The 25609-nt window shown below is 44.6% G+C and overlaps 1 protein-coding gene across 6 annotated transcripts in view; it reads left to right on the top strand.

Annotated features, from left to right (window-relative positions):
* The window catches only part of DLG3 (discs large MAGUK scaffold protein 3), a 63628-nt gene that overhangs the window by 23515 nt on the left and 14504 nt on the right, over positions 1–25609 (top strand). For 5 of the 6 annotated variants that reach the window (XM_058658209.1, XM_058658205.1, XM_004595227.2 and 2 more), the window contains one exon: positions 11757–11871. In XM_058658209.1, the coding sequence (XP_058514192.1) occupies positions 11757–11871 (115 nt within the window). Of the gene's footprint in view, positions 1–11000; positions 11048–11756; positions 11872–25609 lie in introns of those variants that run through there. The other variant, XM_058658208.1, reaches the window with a different exon arrangement.

Below are 25609 nucleotides of genomic sequence, written 5' to 3'. Positions count from 1 at the left end.
AGCGGCGGGAAGGCAGTCAGCTGAGCCTCTGCTGCTGCCCGCTAGGGTCTGCCATGGAGGCAAGCTGGAGTCCCGAGTCAGAGCCCAGGAGCTCTCCAGGGGAGAAGAGTGTCCTAGCAGCACAGCCCGACGTATGCTCTAGGTTGAGATTTGAATACTTGCACTTCTACAGGTGTAAAGGAACATTTTCAGTAGCTGTTGCTTCATTTTGAATTTCTAATGACCGAAGACACGAGCTGTTATTCAGCCATGTCTTCCATACTTGGTGCTTGTGTGAGGACTCATGGTCAGGAAATGATAATTCTCTTTTCCACTTTATTTTTATTTGCATATTCTGATTGTTCCTGTCACAATCCGTGTGTGGGAAGTCTGTCATCCAGCTGTCTCCCCAACATTGTCATTTCCAAATTTGATAGGCATGACTTTTATTCTTTTTCATACCTTTTCCTTTTTATATCTTTATTCAAATCAGTTAGTCTATACAGTAGGCAGAATAAAATGCCCTTTGTTGCTACCATTTGTTTTCTGTTCCTTCAACATCTCCCTGCCTATAATCAAAAACGACCTTAATAAAAACACTTAATATAGATTGAAAACCTGAGCACCTTTCAGCTCCTTCAGGTTAATGACACGTGCCATCTTTTTTTTTTTTTAAAAAGATTTATTTATTTACTTACTTTATTAGAAAGGCAGATATACAGAGAGGAGGAGAGACAGAGAGGATGTTCTTCCATCTGATGATTCACTCCCCAAGTGGCTGCAACGGCTGGAGCTGAGCCAATCTGAAGCCAGGAACCTGGAACCTCTTCTGGGTCTCCCACGCAGGTGCAGGGTCCCAAGGCTTTGTGCCATCCTTGACTGCTTTCCCAGGCCACAAGCAGGGAGCTGGATGGGAAGTGGAGCTGCCGGGATTAGAACTGGTGCCCATATGGGATCCTGGGGCATTGAAGGCGAGGACTTTAGTGGCTAGGCCACGCCGCCAGGCCATGCCGCCGGGCCCCCCTTTTCAATTCTTAAAAGACCGGTTTTCATGTCATTTTCAAGTAGATAGATTTCAGAGCAGTCCTGGAGTAGTTGGTTTTGAAGACTTGGGTGTGTGTCCAATTTATGTTAGCGAACATAGCAGTTTCAGTCTCCTTTGGTGTTTATTGGGCTGTTAATTATATCTTGAAACCTCTGACATGTCAGTGTTTTGCAGAAGTGGTTTGTGGTTTTGTTGGGCAGTTTTTAGCATGTTTGGATGGGTGGAAGGAGAAAGTCTGCATTGTTTTTTCTTAAGTTTGCTCTTGAGGAACCAGCATTTAAGACTCAAGAAGTCCATGTTTGTCCTGCCGGATCTCTGGAGTGAGTTAGCATGTTCAGTCGGAGTTCATCAACTCTGTAAGGGTACAGGTCATCAAACTAAAGTTTTAAGACGGCAACAAAAACCACATCAAGGAGCTTGTAGTTTACTCAAGGAAATGACATCACTACTAATTTCGTGCAGGAGATTTTAAAGGCAGAAGTAGTAGAAGGTCTGGAAACCATGTTGGAGGAACAGTAGTTAGGAAAATAACAATATTTAGCTTGGAGAAGGAATAATTTATTTTGAGAGCATCATGACCATTCTCTATTATGCCTGATATTATCCCACATTTTCCTGGGCTCAAATTGCCTTTGATCATTTCTCACCTTATATCTCTAATCAGAAGGCAAGTTTCTTCTAGCTCTTATATAGCTCGCTTTTTCTATTGGTATCAGCCCCAAATTAGGTTGGACCTTTGAAATTATTGTCTGTACTAGTAGAATGGCTTCCTGTACTCTGATGTTTTTCTCTTAGCTTTCCAGTTTCTATTGTATTCCCAGAATAATTTTTCAAACTTAGTTCTGATTGTATGACTTAACATTTTTTTAGGGTTTATTTAATTTTATTTACTTCAAAGGCAGAGTTACGGGGTGAGGGAAAGAGAGAGAGAGAGAGCGAGAAAGAGAGAGAGAGAGAGAGAGAGAGAGAGAGTTTTTATTGGTTGGTTCACTCCCCAGATGGCCTAGGTGGGAATGGGCCAGGCAGAAGCTAGGAGCCAGGACCTTCATCTGAGTCTCTCAATTAGGTGCAGGGACTCAAACACTTGGGTCATCTTTTGCTGTTTTCCCAAGTACTTTAACAGGGAGCTGCATTAGAAATGGAGCAGCTGGGAATTAATCTTCGTGCCAATATGGGATGTCAGTATTGCAGGCAGCAGTTTTAACCCACTATGCCACAATGCCAGCCCCAAACTAACTTTTTAAAACAACAGTGGGTCCCAGCGTGGTGGCCTACTGGCTGAAGTCCTCGCCTGGAACGCTCTGGGATCCCATATGGGTGCTGATTCTAATCCCGGCAGCTCCACTTCCCGTCCAGCTCCCTGCTTGTGGCCTGGGAAAGCAGGGGACCCTGCACCCGCGTGGGAGCCTGGAGGAAAAGGTTCCTGGCTCCTGGCTTCGGATTGGCACAGCACCGACTGTTGCGGTCACTTGGGGAGTGAATCATTGGACGGAAGATCTTCCTCTTTGTCTCTCCTCCTCTCTGTGTATCTGACTCTGCAATAAAAATAAATAAATCTTACCCCCCAAAACAACAACAACAACAAAAAACAACAGTGGTTCCCTTAGCCTAAGAAGAGAAGTCCTACTCTTATAATTTGGCCTCCAGCCTGCCATCACTTCACCTTCCCCTCTTTTCATTCTACATGCCAGTCAGTCTTAAGGTTTTTCTACTTATTCAACCTTCTTTAAACTCTTCCTTCCCACTGTTAGGAAGATGAGAAGCCACCATGTTTTATGCTGTTTTAGATGTCATAATTAAGACAAGCTGGCAGAAGAAATAGCCCTCAACACATGAATTTTTCTCTTTAGTGGTTTAAGAATTAGTGAGCTTCCCAGCCTTAGGCATGTTTGAGCAGAATCTAGAAGGACTAGCTGGTTTGGGTGCTGTGAAAGCAGGGGCTACTTACAGTAGGGTCCTCTAAGTGTAGATGTGAGAGGCACATTGTTTCTCCCCATGGTAGCCAGAGGATGTCCGTCTGTCTGTCTCTGTTTCACACCCCCCCATACACAGATCGTGTCCTTCCTTTCCTTGAAATTCTTCATGCTTTTCTTCTTATTCATTACTGCCAACGTAAAGGCAAGTACCCTCACCACAGGCTTTAAGGCCTTGCTCCTGCAGTGAGGACTGCTTTCATTTGCACCACCACCCCCTTGCCCTGGCCTCAGCTTAAATGCCACTCAGAAAAACGCTTGCTGAACCTCCCCTGCCACCCCCAACCCCCAGGTTACATCACTCTAGAAGTGTCTCTCAGCTTTTTCTGCATAGCAGTTATCACAGTTACAATTGAAATAGTAATTAAGTAGTTTTTGTTTTGTGACTATAATTTCCAGGAACAATTTTGATCACCATTATAGTGCTAGGAGTTAGTATAGTGGCAAATATTAAGCATTCAGTAAATATTTAAATAGATACACATTCAAATGAATGAAACTTTGGGGTTGGGAAAGAAATATATTGAAGGGCCTAAAGGATGTTCATTTGTCAGGCAGTGGAGGAAATTCTAGGAGCAGGAGAAAACAGGCAGAAATGAAAAGCTGTGTTCAAATGTTCCAAACAGGTTAGCTCAAAAGGGGACCTGTGATGAGAGATGCACTAGGTAGGCTGGGAGTGATGGAAGAATGGGTATATATCGGCTCTTTAACATTGAGTTGAGAGATGAAGTAAAATGCTTTAGTTTCTGGGGCAGGTGTAGCACTGCAAGTGGAGCTGCTGCTTAGAATCCCCACATCCCATTTTTAAGTGCTGGTTCAAGGTCTGCTTCTGATCTAGCTCTGCACTAATGCACTTGAGAGGGTAGCGAAGAGATGTTCAAGTACTTGCGACTCTACCACCCATAAGGGTACACCTCAATGGAGTTCCTGGTTTCATCCCAGCCTAGTGCATGCTGTTGCAAATCAGAGAGTGGAAGTTCTGTGTTCTCTCTCTCTCTCTCTCTCTCTCTCTCTCTCTCTCTCTCTCTCTCTCTCAACATGCTTTAGTTTCTGTTGAGTAGACATAGTCTCTTGGGCAAAGTGACTATAAGTTGAAGTTTCAGGAATGATTATTAATAAGAATCTAGGCTATATTAGAGTCCTAAAAGTCTTGGGGGACACAAGTGCAGTTAGAACATTCGAGCATGGCCCGAGAAGAGATGAGACAATGAGCTAAATCACGGCAAGGCATAGGAGGCTCAGATATCCAGCAGTCACAAGTAAGAGGTAAAATCAACAGTAGGGTGCAAATAGTGCAAGTCAGGAACACGAACTTGGGAAGCAGTTTGGAAGAATCATTAGCAAAACTGGAGGAGACACATGGGTGGCATGCAGGGGAAAGAGGAGTCCTCTTTAAGAATTATGGGGTGTTTTGATGTGAAGGAGAAAAAATTTAGTTTTCAAGTGAGGGAGGGACCAAGTGGTCATGTCTAGAGGGAGATCCTTACAGAGGTTGTTAAGTGTCTTATAGGTGGAAGCCAAAACCAGCTGTGAGTTAGGAAACAGCTCCTGGAAAGGAGAGAGAGAGAGAGAGAGAGAGAGAGAGAGAGAGAGAGAGAGAGAGAGAGAGAGAGAGAGAAGAAAGACCTGTGGGAGAATTGGCAACTCCACCTACCAGTAGGGCAGCCTTTTCCATTAGTATGTGGGGAGAACACAGTTTAGCTCCTCTTTGTCTTTGACCAGTCCAGAATAAAATCTTGGCTTTACTTTTGTGTAAGTAATGCTCATTAAAGGGTTTTTCCACAAACGAAAGATCAATCTGTCCTCAAAGGTAAATTCTGCCTCCACTTCAGAAACAGGAAAGCTGCTGGAAGCTTTAGAATAATACTTTAACCTCACAGTCAGGAAGATTTCAGAATGTTGGGGTTCACTTTGGTAGTGCCAATCACAAATTTAATGTGCATGTAATTTGACCCTGCAGTTTCACTTGTAGGAATGAATCTGCTATAGAAGTGTTCATGCAAATATACAATGCAGCATTGACTAACATTATATATTGTAAACCATTTTAAATTTGTATCAATTGGGATTTAACTAAATAAATTGTGGTCTGCCTGTAATTTGTAATACTACAGTTTAAAAAGAACAGGGTCTGGGACTGGTGAGTGATGAAGATGCCGCTCATGATGCCCACATCCTCAGTCAGAAGGCCTGGGTTTGAGTCTTGGCTCGACTTCCTGCTAATAAACCTGTAAAGTAGCAGATGATGGCCCAAGTACTTGAGTTTCTACTACCAACATGAGAGACCCAAATTGAATTCCAGGATCCTGATTTTGGCTTGGCCCAATGCTGGCTGCTGTAGGCAGTTAGGGAGTGAATCAGGAGATGGAAAATATCTCTTTCAGATTGAAGCAAAAAGTGAAATAATGAGGTCTGTATATACGGAAATGGATGGTTTTCAATGATTTATCAGAGAATAAAAAGGGTACATATGTGAATTGGTATGTGAGTTGAGTGCATCTCTATAAACAATATATCTATGAAAGAAAGCCTGGAAGGATACATACTAAAATAACTAACAGTGATTACTTTTGGATGTTGGGATGGAGAAATGATACAGACATGTTTGAAGAAGAAAATTCAATTTAAAAAACACAGGATATCATACTTTTTAAAAAAAAAAAAGGTTTATTTATTTTTGTTGGAAAGGCAGATATGTACAGAGTGGAGAGACAGTGAAAAGGCTCTTCCATTTTCTGGTTCACTCCCCAAGTGGCTGCAGTGGCTAGAGCTGAGTCACTTTAAAGTCAGGAGCCTGGAGCTTCTACCAAGCCTCCTATATAGGTACAGGGTCCCAAGGCTTTGGGCCGTCCTCTACTGCTTTCCCAGGCCACAAAGCAAGGAGCTGGATGGGAAGTGGGGCTGCCGGGAAGTGAACTGGCGCTTGCAAGGTGAGGAATAGCGAATGAAGCCATTACACCAGGCCATGTCATACTTTTATAAGGAAGAAAGAAAAGTGTAAGGTCAGTTTTCTTTCCTGGTACATTGGACAGTGACCTGTGATTTCACACTTTCTTTTTCCCTGGGACTTAAAATTGTATTGGCAAATCTTATTTCTGAGGGCTTCCCAACCCTCTCTCCCCTCCCTGTATGCCACTTGAGACACACCACAAGATCCTCATCTTATGTTTCCTTTGGGCTAACAAAACCCAGTTCTGTAAAGCAAGACCAACAGCTTCAAAATGTACTGGGTATCAAAATCGCCTTGATGCTTGTTAAAAGACAGATTTCTGGGTCCCACTCAGTAGATTCTGATTTCTTGTGTCTGGGGTGGAGTCCAAAAATCCTGATCTTCTAGAGGCACCCCAGGGTGGTCAGTGAGAAACCTTGTTTTGGCACTCGCTTCTGGCTGCATCCCCTCCCACTTGTTCTCTCTCTGTAATTAGCAACTGGCAAAATGGAGTGAGAGAGCAAAGGATGACTCACTGTGGATATCTTTGTGGGTCACAAATGATTGGGTTCAATCTGAATGGAAGAGATGAATAAAGCACAATTAGATAGAGTTTTGATTTTAATAATATTGCATCTTTACTAAAAAAAAAAAAAGATGTATTGGAAAATCAGCCACAGAGGGGGAGGGAGGGCACAAAGAGAAGGCGAGGGAAAGAAATCTTCCATCTACTGGATCACTTCCTAGGTGGCCATGATATTCAGAACTGGATCAGATCAGACTGAAGCCAGGAGCTTCATCCAGGTCTCCCACATGGGTATGGGGCACCCAAACTTTTGAGCTCTCTTTTGTTGCTTTCCCAGACCATTAGCAAGGAGCTGGATCAAAAATGGAACAGTTAGGACATGACCAGGTGCCCATATGGGATGCTGGAGTTACAGGTGGTAGCTTGACCCGCCATGACAAGATACCAGCTCAAAATGCTGCTTCTTTAAAGTAGCTTATTTGAAGTGGGCTCTCTGTGTTACAGACAGGTCAAGGTGGGCTTCCTAGGCAATGACTTTGACTAAGGAGAAACCCTCAGCAAGAGCTGTATTGGTTTTTTAAAGATTTATTTATTTATTTATTTATTGGAAAGACAAATATACAGAGAGGAGAAAAAAGAGGAAAATCTTTCCGATGATTCACTCCCCAAGTGGCTGCGACTGAACCAATTCGAAACCATGAGCCAGGAGCCTCTTCTGTGTCTCCCAAGCCGGTGCAGGGTCCCAAGGCTTTGGGTCATCCTAAGATGGTTTTTTTTTTTTTTTGAAGATTTTATTTATTTTTATTGGATATACAGAGAGGAGGAGAGACAGAGAGGAAGATCTTCCGTCCGATGATTCACTCCCCAAGCGAGCGCAACGGCTGGTGCTATGCTGATCCGAAGCCAGGATCCAGGAACTTCTTCCAGGTCTCCCACGTGGGTGCAGTGTCCCAAAGCTTTGGGCCGTCCTCGACTGCTTTCCCAGGCCACAAGCAGGGAGCTAGATGGGAAGTGGAGCTGCCGGGATTAGAACCGGCGCCCATAAGGGATCCTGGGGCATTGAAGGCGAGGACTTTAGCCACTAGGCCATGCCACCGGGCCCCATCCTAGGTTGTTTTGCTAGGCCACAGGCAGGGAGCTGGATGGGAAGCGAGGCCACCCGGGACTTGAACTAGTGCCCATGTGAGATCCCAGCGCATGCAAGGTGATGACTTTAGCCACTAGGCTACCATGCAGGGCCCTGTATTGATTTTGAGTAGAGAAAAGGAGGGACCTAGGCAAGTTGTGAAGTTTCAAAATTTAGATGCATTTTAATTTTTAAATCCATGTCATTGTATTTATTTATGGGTACAGTACTATATTTAATATATGTATAAAATATGTAGTGATCAAATTAGAATAATTAGCATCTCCATCTCCTGAAATAATATCCAAGTCCTCTTCTGTAGTTATTTTGATGCTTTTGTTTAAAAATTTTTTCTTTGGGGCCCGGTGCAGTGGCCTAGTGGCTGAAGTCCTTGCCGTAAATGTACCAGTCCCATATGGGCAACGGTTCTAATCCTGGCAGCCCTGCTTCCCATCCAGCTCCCTGCTTGTGGCCTGGGAAGGCAGTCAAAGACAGCCCAATGCCTTGGGGCCCTGCACCTGTGTGAGAGACCAGGAAGAAGCTCCTGGCTTCCGATTGGTGCAGCACCCACCGTTGTGGTCATTTGGGAAGTGAATTATCGGGCTGAAGATCTTCTCTGTCTCTCCTCCTCTTTGCATATCTGCCTTTGAAATAAAAAATAAATAAATCTTTAAAAATATTTTTTTCTCTTAGGAAGGCAAAATAACAGAGAGACAGACATCTTTCATTCTCTGGTTCACTCCCTAAATAGCCACAATAGTCATGGCTGAGCTAGGCCAAAACCAGGTGCAGGGACCCAAGTTCTTATGCCATTCATTAGAGAGCTTGATCAGAGAATAGCTGGGATCCTGGCACTGCAGGCAACACCACGATCCAGCTCCTGTTTTGAAGGCTCTTTTTTTTTTTTAAGTTTATCCATTCCTCTTGGAATGGCACATTTACAGAGAGAAGGAGATACAGAAAAAGATACAGGAAAAAAGATCCTCTGTCCGTTGGTTCACTCCCTAAATGGCCACATCAGCCAGAGCTCAGCCAATTTGAAGTCAGGAGCCAGGAGCTGCTTCTGGGTCTCCCACATGGGCTCAGGGTCCCTACGCTTTCCCAGGTCACAGGCAGGGAACTGGGTGGGAAGTAGAGCAGCTGGGATATGACCTGACGCCCATATGAAATCCCAGTGCATGCAAGGAGAGGATTTAGCCACTAGGTTATTGGGTCAGCTCTGTTTTGAAGCTGTTGAAGGGAAGCCTGTGTCCTGGGAAAATGTTAACCTCTTTACTAAGAGGAGATAATATCTACCTTAAGCCCATTCTAGACAATGTTTTGTTAGAATGTTTTTTTCTTTTGATGTCTGTTAACCAGATGCCTATTGTGGGTTATTTCGCATCTCTAAAGGGTGTTTATAAACCCCAATTGCTCCCAACAATTAACCTCCAGAACAGAAAGCAAAATGGGAGGTCCCAGTAAGGTAACCTGCTCCATTTCCCACCCAGCTCCCTGCTTGTGGCCTGGGAAAGCAGTTGAGGACAGCCCAGAGCTTTGGGACCCTGCACCCGCGTGGGAGACCAGAAATAGCTCTTGGTTCCTGGCTGTTGGCCTTTATGGCCACTAGGGGGGTGAATCAGTGGACAAAAGATGTCTCTGTCTCTCCTTCTCTCTGTAAATTTGACTTTCCAATAAAAAAATCTTTTTTTTTTTTAAGAAGTAAAATGGAAATACTTCTTTAATGGCCTTTGGCAACCATGGGTCAACTAAGTCATTAGGCTAATTCGTAAGAGCACACAGGCATCAACTTGGACACAATTTCCTAGATTGCTCCTCATTTCCCAAGAATCATTTACTCTGAGGCTACTCTGTGCCTAGCAGATTAGAAGCTAGAGACTGATGATGAGTAACTGGACTTCTAAGGAAATCCTCTAAATGGGGAGAAAAAGGAGTAATAAAAATTATTAAATAGGAACTCTTGTTAGCACAGAAAAAAAAAGTAGATTCCTTAAAGCAATAGCTTTGTTCTCTCTGTGTAGTCTGTTTTAAGTGAATTTACTGGCTGAGACTTACCAACCTTGGATTGGAAGCTTTGAGGAAATGGTGGTTTGCTGGTTATTTATTTTTTAAAGGTTTTTTTTTTTTTTTTAAGAAATGTAGTTACTAAGCAACTGTGATGACCTGCTGCTGAGTTTGAGTTCAGTGGGCAAGGCAATTCCAAAGAAGGAAATACATAAACAGGTTTTGAGAGAGGCTTAAAAAAAATACATTGTGTTCTTGTGTTTGGGTTTCAATGCATAGCTTTGTCTTTTCCTTATATTCCCCAAAAAGGACTGGCCGTTCAGAAATAAAATCTCTCTGAGCTCTCCTCGCTGAAGTCCTAATGGTAGCTTGGAGGAGGGCCAGAAAGGAAGGGAGGGGAAGCAATCTGTAACCAGGTTAAAAGGTTGACTCCTGAAGTGGGGCCAGTGCCAGGGCCATCTCTAGAGGTAGACCAGCTTGCTGCACTCTTGGGGCAGTCCAAGGCTTTCACAACCAAGCAGTCACCATCTTCTCTACCTTAGATTAGGACCCTTCATTGATATTGATGTATTGCCTTGTAACCCTCAGAACAGCGACATTGTCCAGCTGTTGTCTCTTTTTCTCCCCCCCCCACCCTTTAATGAGTGAGTCAGTGATTTCACTGCTTCCTCCAGGATTTCAGAGACAGGAATAGGTAATGAGGACAAATCACCATAATGCCAGTGCGTGATGAATGAAATAACACAGGAATTTAACCAGTTGACTCCACTAATACCTCAGCGAAGAAAAAGGAAACTGGCTTAATTTTCATGACTTACAACTCAATTTTCTTTCCCCTTTAGGCTTTTTAGCATTTCCTTTTATACCCCCTGAAGGTCAGGCTGCTTTGCTGGGGCAGAGGAGAGTGTCAGGTGTTGGAACAGGTGTCTGGTTTTCCCCTGTAGAGCCATACAGACTGGGTGAGGATGTTTCTTGCCAGCCTTCCATGGTGCATGAAAATGCTTTTGTGGAATTTTTTTTCCCCTTTGGAATCGTGTTGGTCTTTTTAAAACAGTTCCCCAACCTGCAATCCCTAGTATACATTTTGACTCGCTTTACAGTCAGCTTGTCCTGGTAAAGGAATGCCGTTTCCACACCCTGTGCCTTAGATATACCCCCCATTTTCTGCAGTAATTATAGACCTGAAACATGTTGTGTAATTGTGTGTATGTGTGGTAAGTGTGAATATTGTATTTTAAATGTACTAGGAAAATGTCACAGTAAACCAGCACTATAAAAAGCCTTTTACAATAATTATACAGCTAGAGTTAATTTTCCTATATCAGGTTTTCTTAAATTGGCCATAAACCTATATAGCTACCTGTGGAGGCAGAACGATAAGCCTGTTTCCGGCCATTGCAATGGTTTCAGCAGGCTGCAAGGCTGGATGTGGACTTAGGCCCTCACTGACTAGTTAGTTTTGGAGGTGAGTGGTGTGAGCATACTTCCAAGTTTGGGAGAATTCATGGTCACTGCTTAATTGTTGCTGGAGTCCAAGAGGCCATAGCTCAGGAGAGCTGTCCTTTTTATGTGTGTGTGAGGCTTGTTTTTACCTTCCTACTGTGTGGCCATAGTGCTTCCCCCCCCCATCCTTGTTTAAGGGTGACAGGATGACCTCAGGTCCTTCCCAGCCACCATCCTCTCCCGCCCCCCATCCCCCACCCCTTTGTCTCTGGGCCATCTGCTCTCTGCAGTCCGCATTTTGGGAAAGTCTCCTTTCCCATCTGCTCTCCTTGGGCCTCAGTGCCTGCTCTAGAGATGTATAAAGGCAGCTCTGGAACCTCCTTCCAATGTTTTTCTTCTTTCTCTCTCTCTTTCTCTTTCTCTCTCTGTGTGTGTGGTTAATGCTCAGTGAGATTTTTGAGGCAGATAAAAGCATTTTTCCATTTGACATGCTCCAATGGGACTCCATTTCCAGGTGCATTCTTTCCTTCTGTTCCTCTCTGGGGTGGAGAGAAGTGTGCCTTTCTATTGCTGGGAGGAGGGACTCTGCTTATCAAAGTGAAGACTGACTGGGCTGGTTCTGGCTGCTTTGAAACCAAGTGTCCTCCCGGCCTTTTGGCCACTGCATGCGGGCTCAGGGGAGCTCCTTGGATTCATCCTTTTTCCTGTTTCTTCCCTTGTTTGCCTGACAGAGTACAGTCGTTTTGAATCAAAGATACATGATTTGCGAGAACAAATGATGAACAGCAGCATGAGCTCTGGGTCTGGGTCCCTCCGAACCAGTGAGAAGAGGTCCTTGTATGTCAGGTAAGTTGCCCTTCTGTACACCAGGCCCTTGTGCGGAGCCAGGGGAACCCTGTGCTAACCCAGCCCTTCTTGTGTAACTAGTGGGGTAGGGAGTGTGTACTCCCACAGCTAAAATAACACTTCTCAGTGTATGCTCAGGTTGTGTATTTTATGGTCAGTATCTCCTCCCTTTTGTGAGCTGGCTTCTTCCTTTTCACTCATGAATGACTCAGTACGGGAAAATTTCAGTTTGCTCTAATTGTAAAAGACTGTTGGGTGATTGTTGCTAGTCAGCATTCAAATAGCACTCGAAATATTCAAAGTACTTTGCTTGCAATCTGTGTTTTGAGAGAAAAACTTGGCACCCCCCCCATCCCCTTCCATATATGTGTAATAGACCTCAGGATTGGTGTCTGAGCATAGCAGCTATCACGGTGTTCTGGTACAGGGGGAGTCTCTCTTAAAAAAAAAAGAAGGAACGGGTTTATTTTATTTCAAAGGCGGAGTGAAACAGAGAGAAAGACACACACATATACAAAAAAGAAAGAGATCTTTCATCCACTGGCTTGCGCCCAAAAGCCCCCAGCAGCTGAAGCTGCGCCTGAAGCCAGGACTCAGGAACTCCATCTGAGTTTCTTTCCTGGGTGACAGGGACCCAAGTACTTGGGCCCTCATCTGCCATCTCTCAGGGTGCGCCTTAGCAGGAAGCTGGCTCAGAAGCGAAGGAGCTACCATGCAAACTTGGCTCAGTCTGCAGCATAGTGCCAAAGACCTGTCAGGTTGCTGCCTTCTGGGTGTTTCATTATGTTTCCACTTCCTCTCACCACCCGCCCCATTGGTCTGCTGGCCCTGTGAGTCAGGGCATTCCATGGTGGATGGTCCCTAGGAAGGGAGGGGTGGAGAGAGCAAACATACAGCATTGACTGTACTGCTGCTGAAAGCTATTTGGAGACATTGGCCAAGGTTGAGTTTCTGACCCTTGAGACTTAGTGTAATACTTTGTCAGGCCAAAGTACAGAGCTCCTGGGGAAGAAGGCTGATACATGACTGCTGTGGGCTCATATAAGAGCTGGGAAATAGTTTCTTTCTCCGTCCCTTGGCTTCCTGGTAGAACTCCAGCAATCTGGTACCAAGGACATTGTATGTCTGCAAGGTTAAAATGCTTAGAGAAAGAGGTGGGACGGGGGTAATCGCTCTCCTAAACCAGAAGTGGCTACCAAGTGTGTTCCATGTTTCTGGGCGGGGTTTTATCCAACTCATAGGTTGAAAATTTTTTAGTGGCCTCTTACCTGTTGGGGGTGGGGAGGCTACATTTGCTCGTTGCCTGGCAACAGGACAACTGCTTTGTCCTTGGGGTGTGAAATGACGATAGCAAACCGAATGTCAATGCTAATTGCAGTTCTGCTCAGAGTGCACGCTTTTATTGTTCCCTGGTCAGTAGTCCCTGACCCTGCTGTAGGGGAGCTGAGCCGAGAAAGACCACGAAAACCCTCAACCCCACTCTGTGTGTGTTATGAGAGCTTGTGCCATACTCACATCCCACTGTGAGGGGAGGAGAATGGCAAGGAAGCCAGCCTAGTCGCTAGCCATCTTTCTGTTTTCCCAGAAAATAAAATCCTGAGTCTATCACTGAAGCTCTTTCTCCAGGTAGACAGCCCAGACACTGGGATGCCAACAGAGGGTGTCAGCAATGCGCTGTCACCCCCACCCCACCCACCGCAACAAATCCCCCAGTAATACTTCTGTGACTTGGTCAGGATTGTTCCGTTCCCCTGCTTCCAGCCCCCGCAGATGTGGCACTCCAGTGTGCGTGGGAAGCTGCTCTTTAGGCAAGACAGTTTCTTCAGAGAGCTTTATTTTTAGATTTCCCCTGCCTATCCTATGCTAGAATTCTCCCTGCCTGGGCAGGGGGAGCGGGGCACTGCTCCTTGATCTGGATGATGCTTCTGTGGCCCAGGTGAGGGCTCCGTTGAGTCGGACTCTGGGCAACAGTGTGGAGACCTGGGTTCTATGCCCTCTAGGGAGTGAATCAGTTTATATAATCTGCCCTTAACCTCACTGAGATAACATCTGTATCCTCTGAGGAAAGTAGATAGGGTTTAGAACAGTAGCTATTTTTGGTCTTTGGACTTAACCAGGAAATACTTCTTTGTGGTAAGGCCCTGAGTTGGGGGCCTTGGCAAAGCTGAACCCTTCATTGGAACTTGGCTCACATTCTTTGGCATTTCTGATTTTGACCTGTCAATCTACACTTGTTTCCTTTCCTTCTGCACTTAAACATGTGTACGTTTCCTCCATTCTTTTTAAATTCGCATTTATTTTATACTTGAATTTATTCCTGCGCTGTAACTTTTTGCTTCTTCAGTTTCTTCCGGAATGCCTTTCTCTTCCATGCCCCCTCCTGTCCTCGTTGAGGGACAGTTTGTTCCTTTTCGGGAGGCGTCCTCTTTGTGTGCAGGGGGAGCTCGTGTCCAGGTTAATCTGACCCTGAGCTCTGAGGGACAGCACATCCTGGGTGCTTGGTTCACCTGAATATGATTCAGGACTAGGCGATCTCCATCCAAAGCCTCATATGTCTCCGTATTTAAATATGGGCAACAGAGATCCAGCACTCTTTTTGGACCACTGATCCTGTATCTGCCCCCAGTGTTTGGCCTGGGTACACCCACCAGCTCTGCTTTCGTAATGTTGAAACAGCACATATTGCTTCTCTAGCATGATGTCTTTTAGGGCTTGTGGCTTTTTGGCATGCAGACCCTTGATGGGCTGGGCAGGTTCATGGAAGTGCTTAACTTGAACATGGAGATTGAAACCTCTGGATTTGCATGATTTTTATGGGGGTTTTGTGGAACAAGTGAATAGTAAATCATTTTCACTGGTCACCTGAGGCCATTTTTCCATTCTTAAAAAGAAAAAAAAATTCTCTTGATACCAGTAATCACTGAAACTATTATCTTACCCTTCTTCTGTTCACCTCAGTTGTCAAATTATGTGCTGGGAAGCAGTAATTTCTCAAAATGTTGATAAGAGTTGTGAAAAAAAAATGGATGGCTCAGAAAATTGGGCGAATGAAGGCTTACACAGAGGAGACCAAAATTCTTCACTGCGATTAGTCTCCAGAAGGGACCATACTAGTTAATATCGCCCCAAAAGATAGGAGCATGGGGTCTTATTGGGAAAAACCTGTTTTGACATCCAGGTTGACAAATGTTGGTACTATGTTTATTTTTTGTTTAATTCTTATCCCTGCTTTAAGCAGCCACAGAAGGAGTATACCACTGCTGTTCAGCATGGTGGTTCCAAGCAGCGCTGGAAGACTCCAGAGGAAGAGAAGGCTAACTCCGTCAGAGATCAGTGTGACTGCTTGGTCATTACATTCAGTCACCAGTTCACTGGTTCTCTGATCTTGTTCTGACCTCTCCAGCACATTCGCTCCCACGAATTTGCTGTTTTCTTCTTGAAAGGCTCTCCGTCTACCTGGCTGACCATTCCTCAATATCTTTTACTAGCTGTACCCGCCAAATGATCTTTTCACTGAGCTCCAGACCTACTTGCGCATAAAGAAAGCTGCACCCCACCCACTCCCAGTGACTCCAAAAGTAACATGTTCACTATGGGTTCCCCTCCTCACCTCAGCCTCCTCAGTTGCTGTATCAGAGTTAATTGCTTCACCCCATCATGTGGAAAGCGGATTAGATTTGTTCTGTCACCCACGGCATATCTCAGCTCGATGTGGGGAAGAAAGCGCTAATGATTAAAACTGAGAGCTAATGATTAAAACTGTCTGAAACTGGAAGGGACTGCTTCCGGAGATAGTAAATTTGATCTTCTGTCGCTGAAGGTGTTAACAGAGGAGGCCCAGCAACTGTTTGCTTGCATGTTGCACAGGGAGGTGAAGCTGAAACAACAGTCTGGACTAGCTCTGCTCAAGAGCATTCCATGACTCCCTAGTGTCTTCAGGATAAAAGGGAACCAGCACTGTTATGTCAGGTCCTTCGTTATTCTTACATGGATGTTAACATTCTTTTTTTAGTTTTTTTAATTGTTATTGTTTTCCATGATACAGTGTTGTAGGTTATAGAGGTTTCCCCTTCCATCCTTCCTCCTCATTTTAGAATTTGTTTGATTTTATTTGAAAGCCTTTTTTTAATTAAAGATTTATTTATTTTATTACAAAGTCAGATATACAGAGAGGAGGAGAGACAGAGAGGAAGATCTTCCGTCCGATGATTCACTCCCCAAGTGAGCCGCAACGGCCGGTGCTGCGCCAATCCGAAGCCGGGAACCTGGAACCTCTTCTGGGTCTCCCACGCGGGTGCAGGGTCCCAAAGCTTTGGGCCGTCCTCGACTGCTTTCCCAGGCCACAAGCAGGGAGCTGGATGGGAAGTGGAGCTGCCGGGATTAGAACCAGCGCCCATATGGGATCCTGGTGTGTGCAAGGCGAGGACTTTAGCCACTAGGCCACACCGCCGGGCCCGAAAGACTTTTTTTTTTTAATCTGAAGCCAGGAGCTTCCTCCAGGTTTCTCACTTGGGTACGGGGTTACAAGGCTTTGAACCATGCTCCAGTGCTTTCCCAGACCATAAACAGGGATCTGGATTAGAAGTGGAGCAGCCAGGACTAGAACCCGCACCCATACTGGATGCTGGTGCCACGGGTAAAAGATTAGCCTGCTTGGCTATCATGCTGGACCCCCCAAAATCTGTATTTTTTAACAGGCAATCAGGATGCTTAAGAAAAATTGCTTATGTATCACAATAGACATTTATTTCCTCATCACCAAAATACCTAACCCTTATGCTTTAGCTCCTATGAAGCAGTGAAGCACAGTGTTGAGAATTCAGGCATGGTTGCAGAGGTGGGTTCAAAGAAGCAGTACGTGTGGTTCCTCCTCTCTCCTGGTTTGCCATCGACCCTGAGAGAGTGAGCTTCAGGTGGTTCGAGTGAAGGACACTTTCCAGTGTGGGTTTTGCCTCTGAATCTTTTTGCTGTTTGCCCTCTGACATGTTTCTCCTCTACTGCCTTCCCCCTGAGTATCTGTGCCCCTCTGGTGTGCATGGTTTGCAAAGCTATTTTGAAGCAAATAACACCCTCTTCCAGCTGCACTAAGGCCACAGCAGGTGAAACCCCAGGGAGCTGCAGCTGTACTAACCATAGGGGACATGGGATTTGTAGAGCAGGGAGCGGGAGGAAGAAGGAAAGATAACAGTGTTTGGAAAATGAAACTACACTTTTAAGTCACCAGTGATTTGAGCAGAAGGGCCTTCCCCACCTGTCATCAATACTAGGTTACTTCTTAAATGGATGGATGGGCTGAGCAGAGCCCCTCTGTTTGTGCAGCCCGGGGCTTGTGCTCTGCTGGTGAATTTGTGCTGGCTACTAGGAAAGTATAACGGGCCTCGCTGGAGCCTTCTCTGCTCAGGGTTGGGCTGGCTAGGTGGTTAATGGTAGACAGGAAGGAAGGAAGGAAGGAAGGAAGGAAGGAAGGAAGGAAGGAAGGAAGGAAGGAAGGAAGGAAGGAAGGAAGGAAGGAAGGAAGGAAGGAGGGAAGGAAGGAAGGAAGGAAAGTGCAGAGATTCAGGCAGAGAGGTCCTGGGAAGACCTGGTTCTACAGTCATTTTCTCCAGCCATTGATTGAGTGAATGAATGAAAGATCTTGTCCTCCACAGGTGGCTAAGAGGCTTCCTAAGTGCAGTTGTGGAAACACCTTTGGCAAGTCTGTTCAGGCTTGCCGGGCCGCATTAATTAAAGTCATCAGGCAGCATTCAGACAGTTTGGGAGTCTCCGTCACCCAAGTCAACTGCCTGCTTTTGGGAGGAAATCATGTTGGGGCAGCCATAGTCTTGATTCAAAAATAGTGTCAGAAATACTGGCATTGTCATCCAGGAAGGCTGGAGAATATCCCTTCCTGTCAACAAGCAGATATTAACTGTGCAACTACTCAGTGCTTTGTTGAAGGTGTTGCTTGGCAGAGCCCATCTGGATCTTTTTCATCAGTGAGTTACAGTGGTGGATTAGGGTGCCAGCAAGGTAATATTGGCAGGCTTTATGATTTGACAGGATTTGGAGCTGATAATAATATGCATTTTTTAAAAGCAACAACAATGTATGGAGGTGTTCTATACTGCCAGGGGGCCAGGCAGATTTTCCTGTGTCACTGACTTCTGGATCTGCCTGTTCCCAAACATTGGTCCTGGGGCTGGACTCAGAATCCCTCAACTTATCTTGTTATCTGTAAGTGCTGTGAGCCCCTGACAGATGCTCGTGGGGTGATTAGTCCTTGAATGCCTCTCCAACTTTGTAATTACCCTCTGAAACCTGCAACTTTCAGCCAGCCCTGGAGACGAATGCTCATTGCTCTGTGTAACCATGTTTAAGATGCATTGGGTGCCCTAACTTGGCACTAACTACACTCTCCTCATATGATGGCCCATCCTGTATCTATCTGCCTGTGTACTGGTGGTTGGGCTTCTAGGATGCTCCTCAGAAGCTGTCCAAAACTGGAAAGCTCCCACCAAGGTCAAGGGCTGATAAATGGCTACTGCTTTAGAGCTTTCTGTGTGTGCTCTATAGGGACTAATCAAGGCACGGACTGATCAGTGGGAGGGAAATACAGTGGGGAACTCTGAGGGATAGAAATAGCAGTACATAGCGAATATGAAAAGAGGTTGCTGCCTGGCTTATGATATGAATTAAGGAAAAGTACATTTGGAGTGGGTAGAATTGCAAAGCAGAGCGACGTGGGCTGGGCCTCAGAGTTGTGGCTGAGGGCAGTGAGGGGGTGCTAACAGAGCATCCCAGGCTACATAGCTAGAGAAATGGGCACAGTTTTGAGTTCAGCCTTTGTGGCTGTAGTACTAAAATGTTCCTGTTTGCTTTGCTTTGCATCAGGAAACCTGTCCGACCAGTTTGCTTGGAGGTTGCACTGTATTCCAGTTCACTGAGACACCCAGGTGGCTGTGCTAGGTGCTTGTGATTTCCTTGGATCTTTAAGACCCAAACCTTACAATTTCACATCTGAACTATAAACACTCTAGCCCACTAATCTGTTTACTTGGAGTTGATTATATTCTTGCTTTTCCATTGGGCAGAGAGAGCCAGCTGAAAGGAAGATTCAGCAATGCCCCCAGAGCATGTGCACCTCATAAGGGATTTTTTAAAGGTCACCTCTTAACATATCTTTCAAGACCTTTGGAAGCACTTTCTCCTTAGAGGGAAAGAGGGAGTGACCTTAAAGCTGAAGTGCTGAAGATTAGCTTGAGAACTTGAACCTCCGGACTCTGAGAGAGGGTTATCTGCTCTCTCTGGTGGTGGGGATTTAGGGGGCTCCAGAAAACTTCTTTGCCTCTGTCGCTTTCTTTTCACAGGTCATATTTTCTCTTGGTTGCATTCTCTACTTGCTGATAAAATAATCATTTTTCTGGCCTGGCGTTCATATTTGGAAATCTGTGGGAATGGCCCACAGGTGCATGGCAGTATGCTTCAAGAAGGAGCATATTCAGGGCTGAGAAAGCATCAGTCATGTGTCCTAAGCCCTCCGACATTGCACTGGAGTTGGTAATATTTTCCTAAGCTTTGTTCTTTCATGACAGTGATACCCGATAGTCCTTAACTCTAAGGCGTCCATGAAATTATTGTTATCTAGATGCAGAAAGGGTAAGGGGTTTCTAAGGCTTCTGGTCTCTCAACATTCCACAGTGTCAGATAAATTCTCACTCATATTCTCTCTCTCTCTCTTTCACACACACACTCAGGATGAGACCTGGATGACAGATTGTTTAATTATATCCTTTCTTTAGGTTTTCTTTAGGTGTCTTAGAGACAAATAAATTAGTTTTTTTTTTTCCCCTCCTCATTCCTTTTTTTTTTTTTATGAATCAGAGTTTGAAATGTTTGGTAGTTACATCATCTGGGCCTTGAAAGTGCAGGTTCTCAGTTTTGGGACAAAGGTTTATTAAGCCTTATTTTATTTTTTAAAAATGTTTTTATTTGAAAGGCAGAATTATAGAAAGAGGGAGGAGAGAGACAGAGAGAGAGAAGAGCAAATGACCACAATGGATAGGACTGGGTTAGGCCAAAATCAGGATCCAGGAGCTTCATCTGGATCTCCTACTTGGGTGCAGGCACCCAAGTACTTTGGCCATCTGCTGCTGCTTTCCCACATACGTTACCAGGGATCTGGATAGGAAGTAGAACAACTAGGACTCCAATCAGTGTCCATATGGAATGCTGGTCTTGCAGGTGGTGGCTTAACACCACAACACTAGCCCCTCAACAGTGATTTTAAAAATGGAAGTATTAGGGCCAGTGCAGTGGCTCAACAGGCTAATCCTCTACCTATAAGTGCCCATATCACATGAGTGCCAGATCATGACCTGGACACTCCACTTTCCCTCTAGCTCCCTGCTTGTGGCCTGGGAAAGCAGTGGAGGATGGCCCAAAGCCTTGGGACCCTGCACCCGTGTGGGGGACCAGAAAGAAGCTCCTGGCTTTGGATTGGCTGAACTTTGGCCATTGAGGAGGCCATTTGGGGAGTGAAACAGTGGATGGAATATCTCTTTCTCTGTAAATCTGCCTTTCCAATAGAAATAAATCTTTTTTTAAAAAAAGATTTTATTGTTATTAGAAAGCCGGATATACAGAGAGGAGGAGAGACAGAGAGAAAGTTCTTCCATCCAATGATTCACTCCCCAAATGAGCCACAATGGGCCGGTGCTGCGCCGATCCGAAGCCGGGAACCAGGAACCTCTTCTGGGTCTCCCACGCGGGTGCAGGGTCCCAATGCATTGGGCCATCCTCAACTGCTCTCCCAGGCCACAAGCAGGGAGCTGGATGGGAAGTGGAGCTGCTGGGATGAGAACCAGTGCCCATATGGGATCCTGGGGCATTCAAGGCGAGGACTTTAGCCGCTAGGCCATGCCGCCGGGCCCAATCTTTTTTTTTTTAAGTGGAAGTATCTATGTTGCCTTTCTCTAATACCTGTGCTAAGGATCACTAGGGGAGGAGAAGGGCATAGCAGTGTTACGGAGAAAGAAACTCCTTCCTGTCACAGACCTGACAGGAAGCATTTATCAGAAGGTACCAAACTATTGTCACTTGGAGAGAATCTATCATAGTTTATAGAGTCCCAGGTTAGGTTAGCATGCTTTTTTAAGATGGTAGTTACTATATGCTTTCATTTATTGAGATTTAATTTACCTACCTGACATGTGAGAGATCATTTAACTGCAATATGTAATGTTCTCTTTTTCCTGATAATGATTCGTAATAATAATAAAGTCCAAGGCAGTAAAGTTGGTCACTCCCCAGCTGGGCAGTTCAGTTAGGCTCCGACCTGTTGCCATTTACAGTGCAGCCAGATACGGACATGTGCTGATTCCTGAACACTCCTTGCACTTCTTGCCTCTGGGCTTGGCCTACCCTGTTTTCTCCAGCTGGAAGGATCCCTACCTAGCTTGCCCTTTGGAAACCCTGAGGCCTAGTTCAAAAAGCAGTACCTCCTCATAGCTTCTCCAAAGTAGATATAATCTCTATTCCTTGCAAATGCCCTTAGGCCTTGGTTTATCCTTCTTTTGTGCCTCTTGGTACAACATACTTAACATTTTCCCCCTAAGAAATACAGCTTCTTTATCTGTATTTATTTTCATTTTATTTGAAAAGCAGAAAGAGGCAGAAATCTTCCATCTGCTGGTTTACCTCACAAATGGCTGCAACAGCCAGGGCTAGGTCAGGTTGAAGCCAGGAGCCTAGAAATCTATCTAGAACCCTCATGTGTACGGTAGGAATCCAAGTACTTGAGCCAATGTCTGATGCCTCGTAGACATAAGCAGGAAGTAGAGTAGCAGGGACGCAAACCAGGCTCTCCGATATAGGAGAGGCCATGTGACCTGTGCCTGTTGTCCACCCCAACACTCAGCATTTCCCTCTGTTAGATACCACAGGCTCCCCACAAGTCTACAGGTATGCTTTGCTTTGGTGTCTCCCATGTATCTAACTAGCGTCCCACATAAAGTACACAGATAGTGTTTAAATAATTGAAGAATGGTACTTTCTAGGCACTGTGAAGTGGGGAATTAGCTTTTTATTTTGTTTTCAAAATACACATGACGATGGCTTAAAGCTTAGATTTCTGCAGGAAATGTCCTGTGTGTACATGGCCTGTGAGGACATTTTCTAGATCTTGAATCCAATAAAATTTCTGCAGGAAAAGAGGCAAAGTAGATTTAAAGCAAAATCCACATCACGGGTTTAGAAAACAAATAAAAAATCTTGACAAAGGAAGGACTTGTTGTAGGTATTAAGAATGTTTGGCTTGGTTGAAAAAAAAAAAAAAAACAAAACGCAGACAGACCCCGATTCATTTAGTGCTAAGAGTTAGAAAGAAACTTAGAGAACATCTAAGGAATTTCCCTTATTAGCTAAAAGGTATGCTGAAACGACCTGTAGGCTGCAGTATTCTGCAAAGTTCTCCTATTTTCAGTTCAGAAAAGGAAATTTTCATTAACTAATTTTCTTTTTAACATTCTCAACTGGGAATAAGAGTGCAGTTGAGAATTTCAAACTCATGTTACGCTTGCCTGTCCTTTAACAAAATCACAGCTTAAAGAAAGCATTGTCCGCCTTGTTCTGTATTTCTCATTGATGCACCATTCATAAATTCATCAAAGTCCAGATAGATTTGAGTACTACCTTTTATTAGGAAATTGAAATTCTTCTTCTTCTTCTTCTTCTTCTTCTTCTTTGCCTTTTTTTTCTGCCAAAGAACATTGAGCCAAATATGTCCCTCATCTGAAATAAATGATTGAGGTCACTGCCTACTATATCTGTTTCCCCATTTTGTGTTTGATTGACTTAATTAAAAAAAAAAAAAACAGAAAAGCAACACAAGCCATGGTTAAAAAGCAAACCCAGTAGCCAGTGTTGTTATGTAGTACATTAAGCTACCATAACCTGAGATGCCAGCATCCCATGTGGATGCTGGTTCAAGTCCTGGTTACTCTGCTTCTGATCCAGTTCCCTGATAATGCACCTGGGAAAGCAGTGGGAGATGGCCAATAACTTGGATGCCCATACCCATGTGGGAGACTTGAATGAAGCTCACTCTGTAACTAAGCCTTTCGAATAAATAAATCTTAAATGAAAAAAATCAGTAGCAGAAGTCCCGATGTGCAGGGTAACTACTGGCATTCCTATAGGCTTTGATCTGTGTTTATTTTATTTTTACTTAGCTCATGCTGTAGGTTTTTTTTTAAATATGTATTTTTTTATTGGAAAGTCAGAATTACAGCGGGAAGGAGAGACTGAGAGAAGGATCTTCTGTCTGCTGGTTCACTCCCCAAGTGTCCGCAACAGCCTGAGATGAGCTGATCTGAAGGCAGGAACTTCTTTTGGGTGTCCCACATGTATGCAGGGTCCCAAGGCTTTGGGCCGTCCTCGACTGCTTTCCCAGGCCACATATGAACTGGCGCCCATATGGGTTTCTGGCACACATACAAGGAGAGAAATTTAGCCAGTAGGCTACCGTGCTGAGCCCTGTAGGTGCTTTTTTTTTCCCATTTAAAGGAAATATTCTTTTTTTTCTATTAATTACATTGCATTATGTGGCACATTTTTATATGCACTGGGATTTCCCCAACCCCTCCCCAAACCCTCCCCCCACGTTGGATTGCTCCACCTTATTGCATTTCCACAGTTCAAATTCAGTTGAGATTCTTTCATTAGAGGTATTTACCAAGCATACAGTCCAGCATCCTATTGTCCTGGTAAGTTCAATAGTTTCTTGGTGAGACCATCTCTGGTCTGAAGGTAGAGCCGGCAGAGTATTATCCCAATCAATTAAAAGCCCCAACATAATATTTACAACCAATTACTACATTATGGCATTAATTGACATGGTATTGATTAACCAATATGTTAATAGGAAAATGCAGGTTCTCAACCACAACCTGTGACCTCTTCATAGACATTTCCATTTTGGTTTATATTCAACCCTGTTCTATACACCTCAAAATGGCTATAGATCGCCATTCAGCTGTCTCATGTCTATTCTAGTTTTAGTATTTAGCAGTTTATAGCATTGAAGCATGGTTTCTCTGAACCTGGCTGTTATTTGGGTAGTCTAACTATAACAAGACATATGTCAACAGTTTAGGTGAACAGTTTCAGGAGGGGTGTGCAGAGAAATCTTCAATACCCCAGTGAGGCGTAACTAATCTTTGTGTCCCACCCAGTGAGTTATAAGTGCATCCCCCACTGACCGTTTCCTGTATGTTTCTAAGCTTTCCTTGTTATTCTCTGTCTATCTATTCTAGTTTGTTTGTTTGTTTTGAGGGGTTTCCGGAGCGATCCTGATGGTCATTATGGGAAGCAGGCAAGGACCAGAGAAAGCTCCTCTCCCTAGTCCCGAAGGAAGTTTACTGTTCTGTTTCTGCGGACCGCTCAGGGATCCTGGTTGTCGTTCCGATGACCTTGGATCCTGCAAGGCAGGACTTGGGCTTCTTCCATCCCATGTGGTAGATCCAAATGGGGGTGGGTGACCTCAGAGTTCTTGGCCTCCGAAGGCACTCCATTTCCCCGTGGACTCCTTGGCAGTTGGGATTTAGTCCTTGGTGCTCGTACTGATGGTACTTGGTGAGGATCTGGGAGTCTTCAGGGTTGGGATACAAGCCTCCTCCTGTCCACCTGCTCCAAATATGAGACCCTAGTGCAATGGCTCCATTAGCTAAACCTCCCCTTCCAAGCATTGGGATCCCATATGGGTACTGGTTCAGGTCCGGCTACTCTAGCTCCCTGCTGTGGCCTGGGGAAGCAGTCAAAGATGGCCAAAAGCCTTGGGACCCTGCTTCCACGTGGGATGTGAACTGGTGCCCATATGGGATGCTGGTGCTTACAGGTAGAGGATTAGCTTGTTGAGCCATGCTGCTGGCTCCTAAACCTCAGATACTAAGAAAATAAAAATCAAATAGATGGGTTTTTGGCATCAGAAAGCATGTTTACATCAACTTTTACACATGTACTCCAGCTTGTTAGTGCTTTTGCCAAGGCCAATCATGATTCCATTAGGGGCTACAATGTATATTGTTTGAAACCTTGAACCAGTGAACTCTTTTAATCTTCTACAGACATGCTATTGGTTCCTAATTAATTTTTTATGTATATTTTTGTTGCATTTCATTTTATAACAAGGTTTCATAGGCTCTGATGTTCCCCCATCCCCTTCCCGTGCCCTCCCCCCATGGTGGATTGCTCCACCTTGTTGCAGTATTACAGTTCAAATCCAGTCTTGTTTCTTTCATTGCAAGCGTGTGCCATGCATAGAGTCCAGTATCTTACTGTCCAGTTCAATTCAACAGTTTCTTGGGGAGACCAACTCTGGTCTGAAGACATAGCTGGCAGAATATCATTCCGACCAATTAAAAGCCGTAACATATCTTCAACAACAGTTTCCATCATTATGGGATTAATTAACATTGTATTGAGTGACTGATATGTTAGACAATGCCTAATTAATTTTTTAACATCTTCTTTCCTTTCCTTCACATAATTTCTGCTCAATTCAAATTCTTACTATGTTTGCTCTGATTTATGAAGTCCATCATGACACGTAATGCATCTCATTGTCACCAAGAATGAAGTTGCTGCTTCACACTCATTCTTGTAAGAAGGGCCCACTAAGGCCTGCTTTGCTTTAGGACACACACACACACACACACGTTCCCATTTGATTCTGTCATAAACACAGCTCAGAAAGCAACTCAAA

Source organism: Ochotona princeps, chromosome X (assembly GCF_030435755.1).
Source record: "Ochotona princeps isolate mOchPri1 chromosome X, mOchPri1.hap1, whole genome shotgun sequence".
Lineage (NCBI taxonomy): Eukaryota > Metazoa > Chordata > Mammalia > Lagomorpha > Ochotonidae > Ochotona > Ochotona princeps.
Note: the sequence above shows the minus strand (reverse complement) of the source record. Positions and strands in the feature narration are given on the sequence as shown.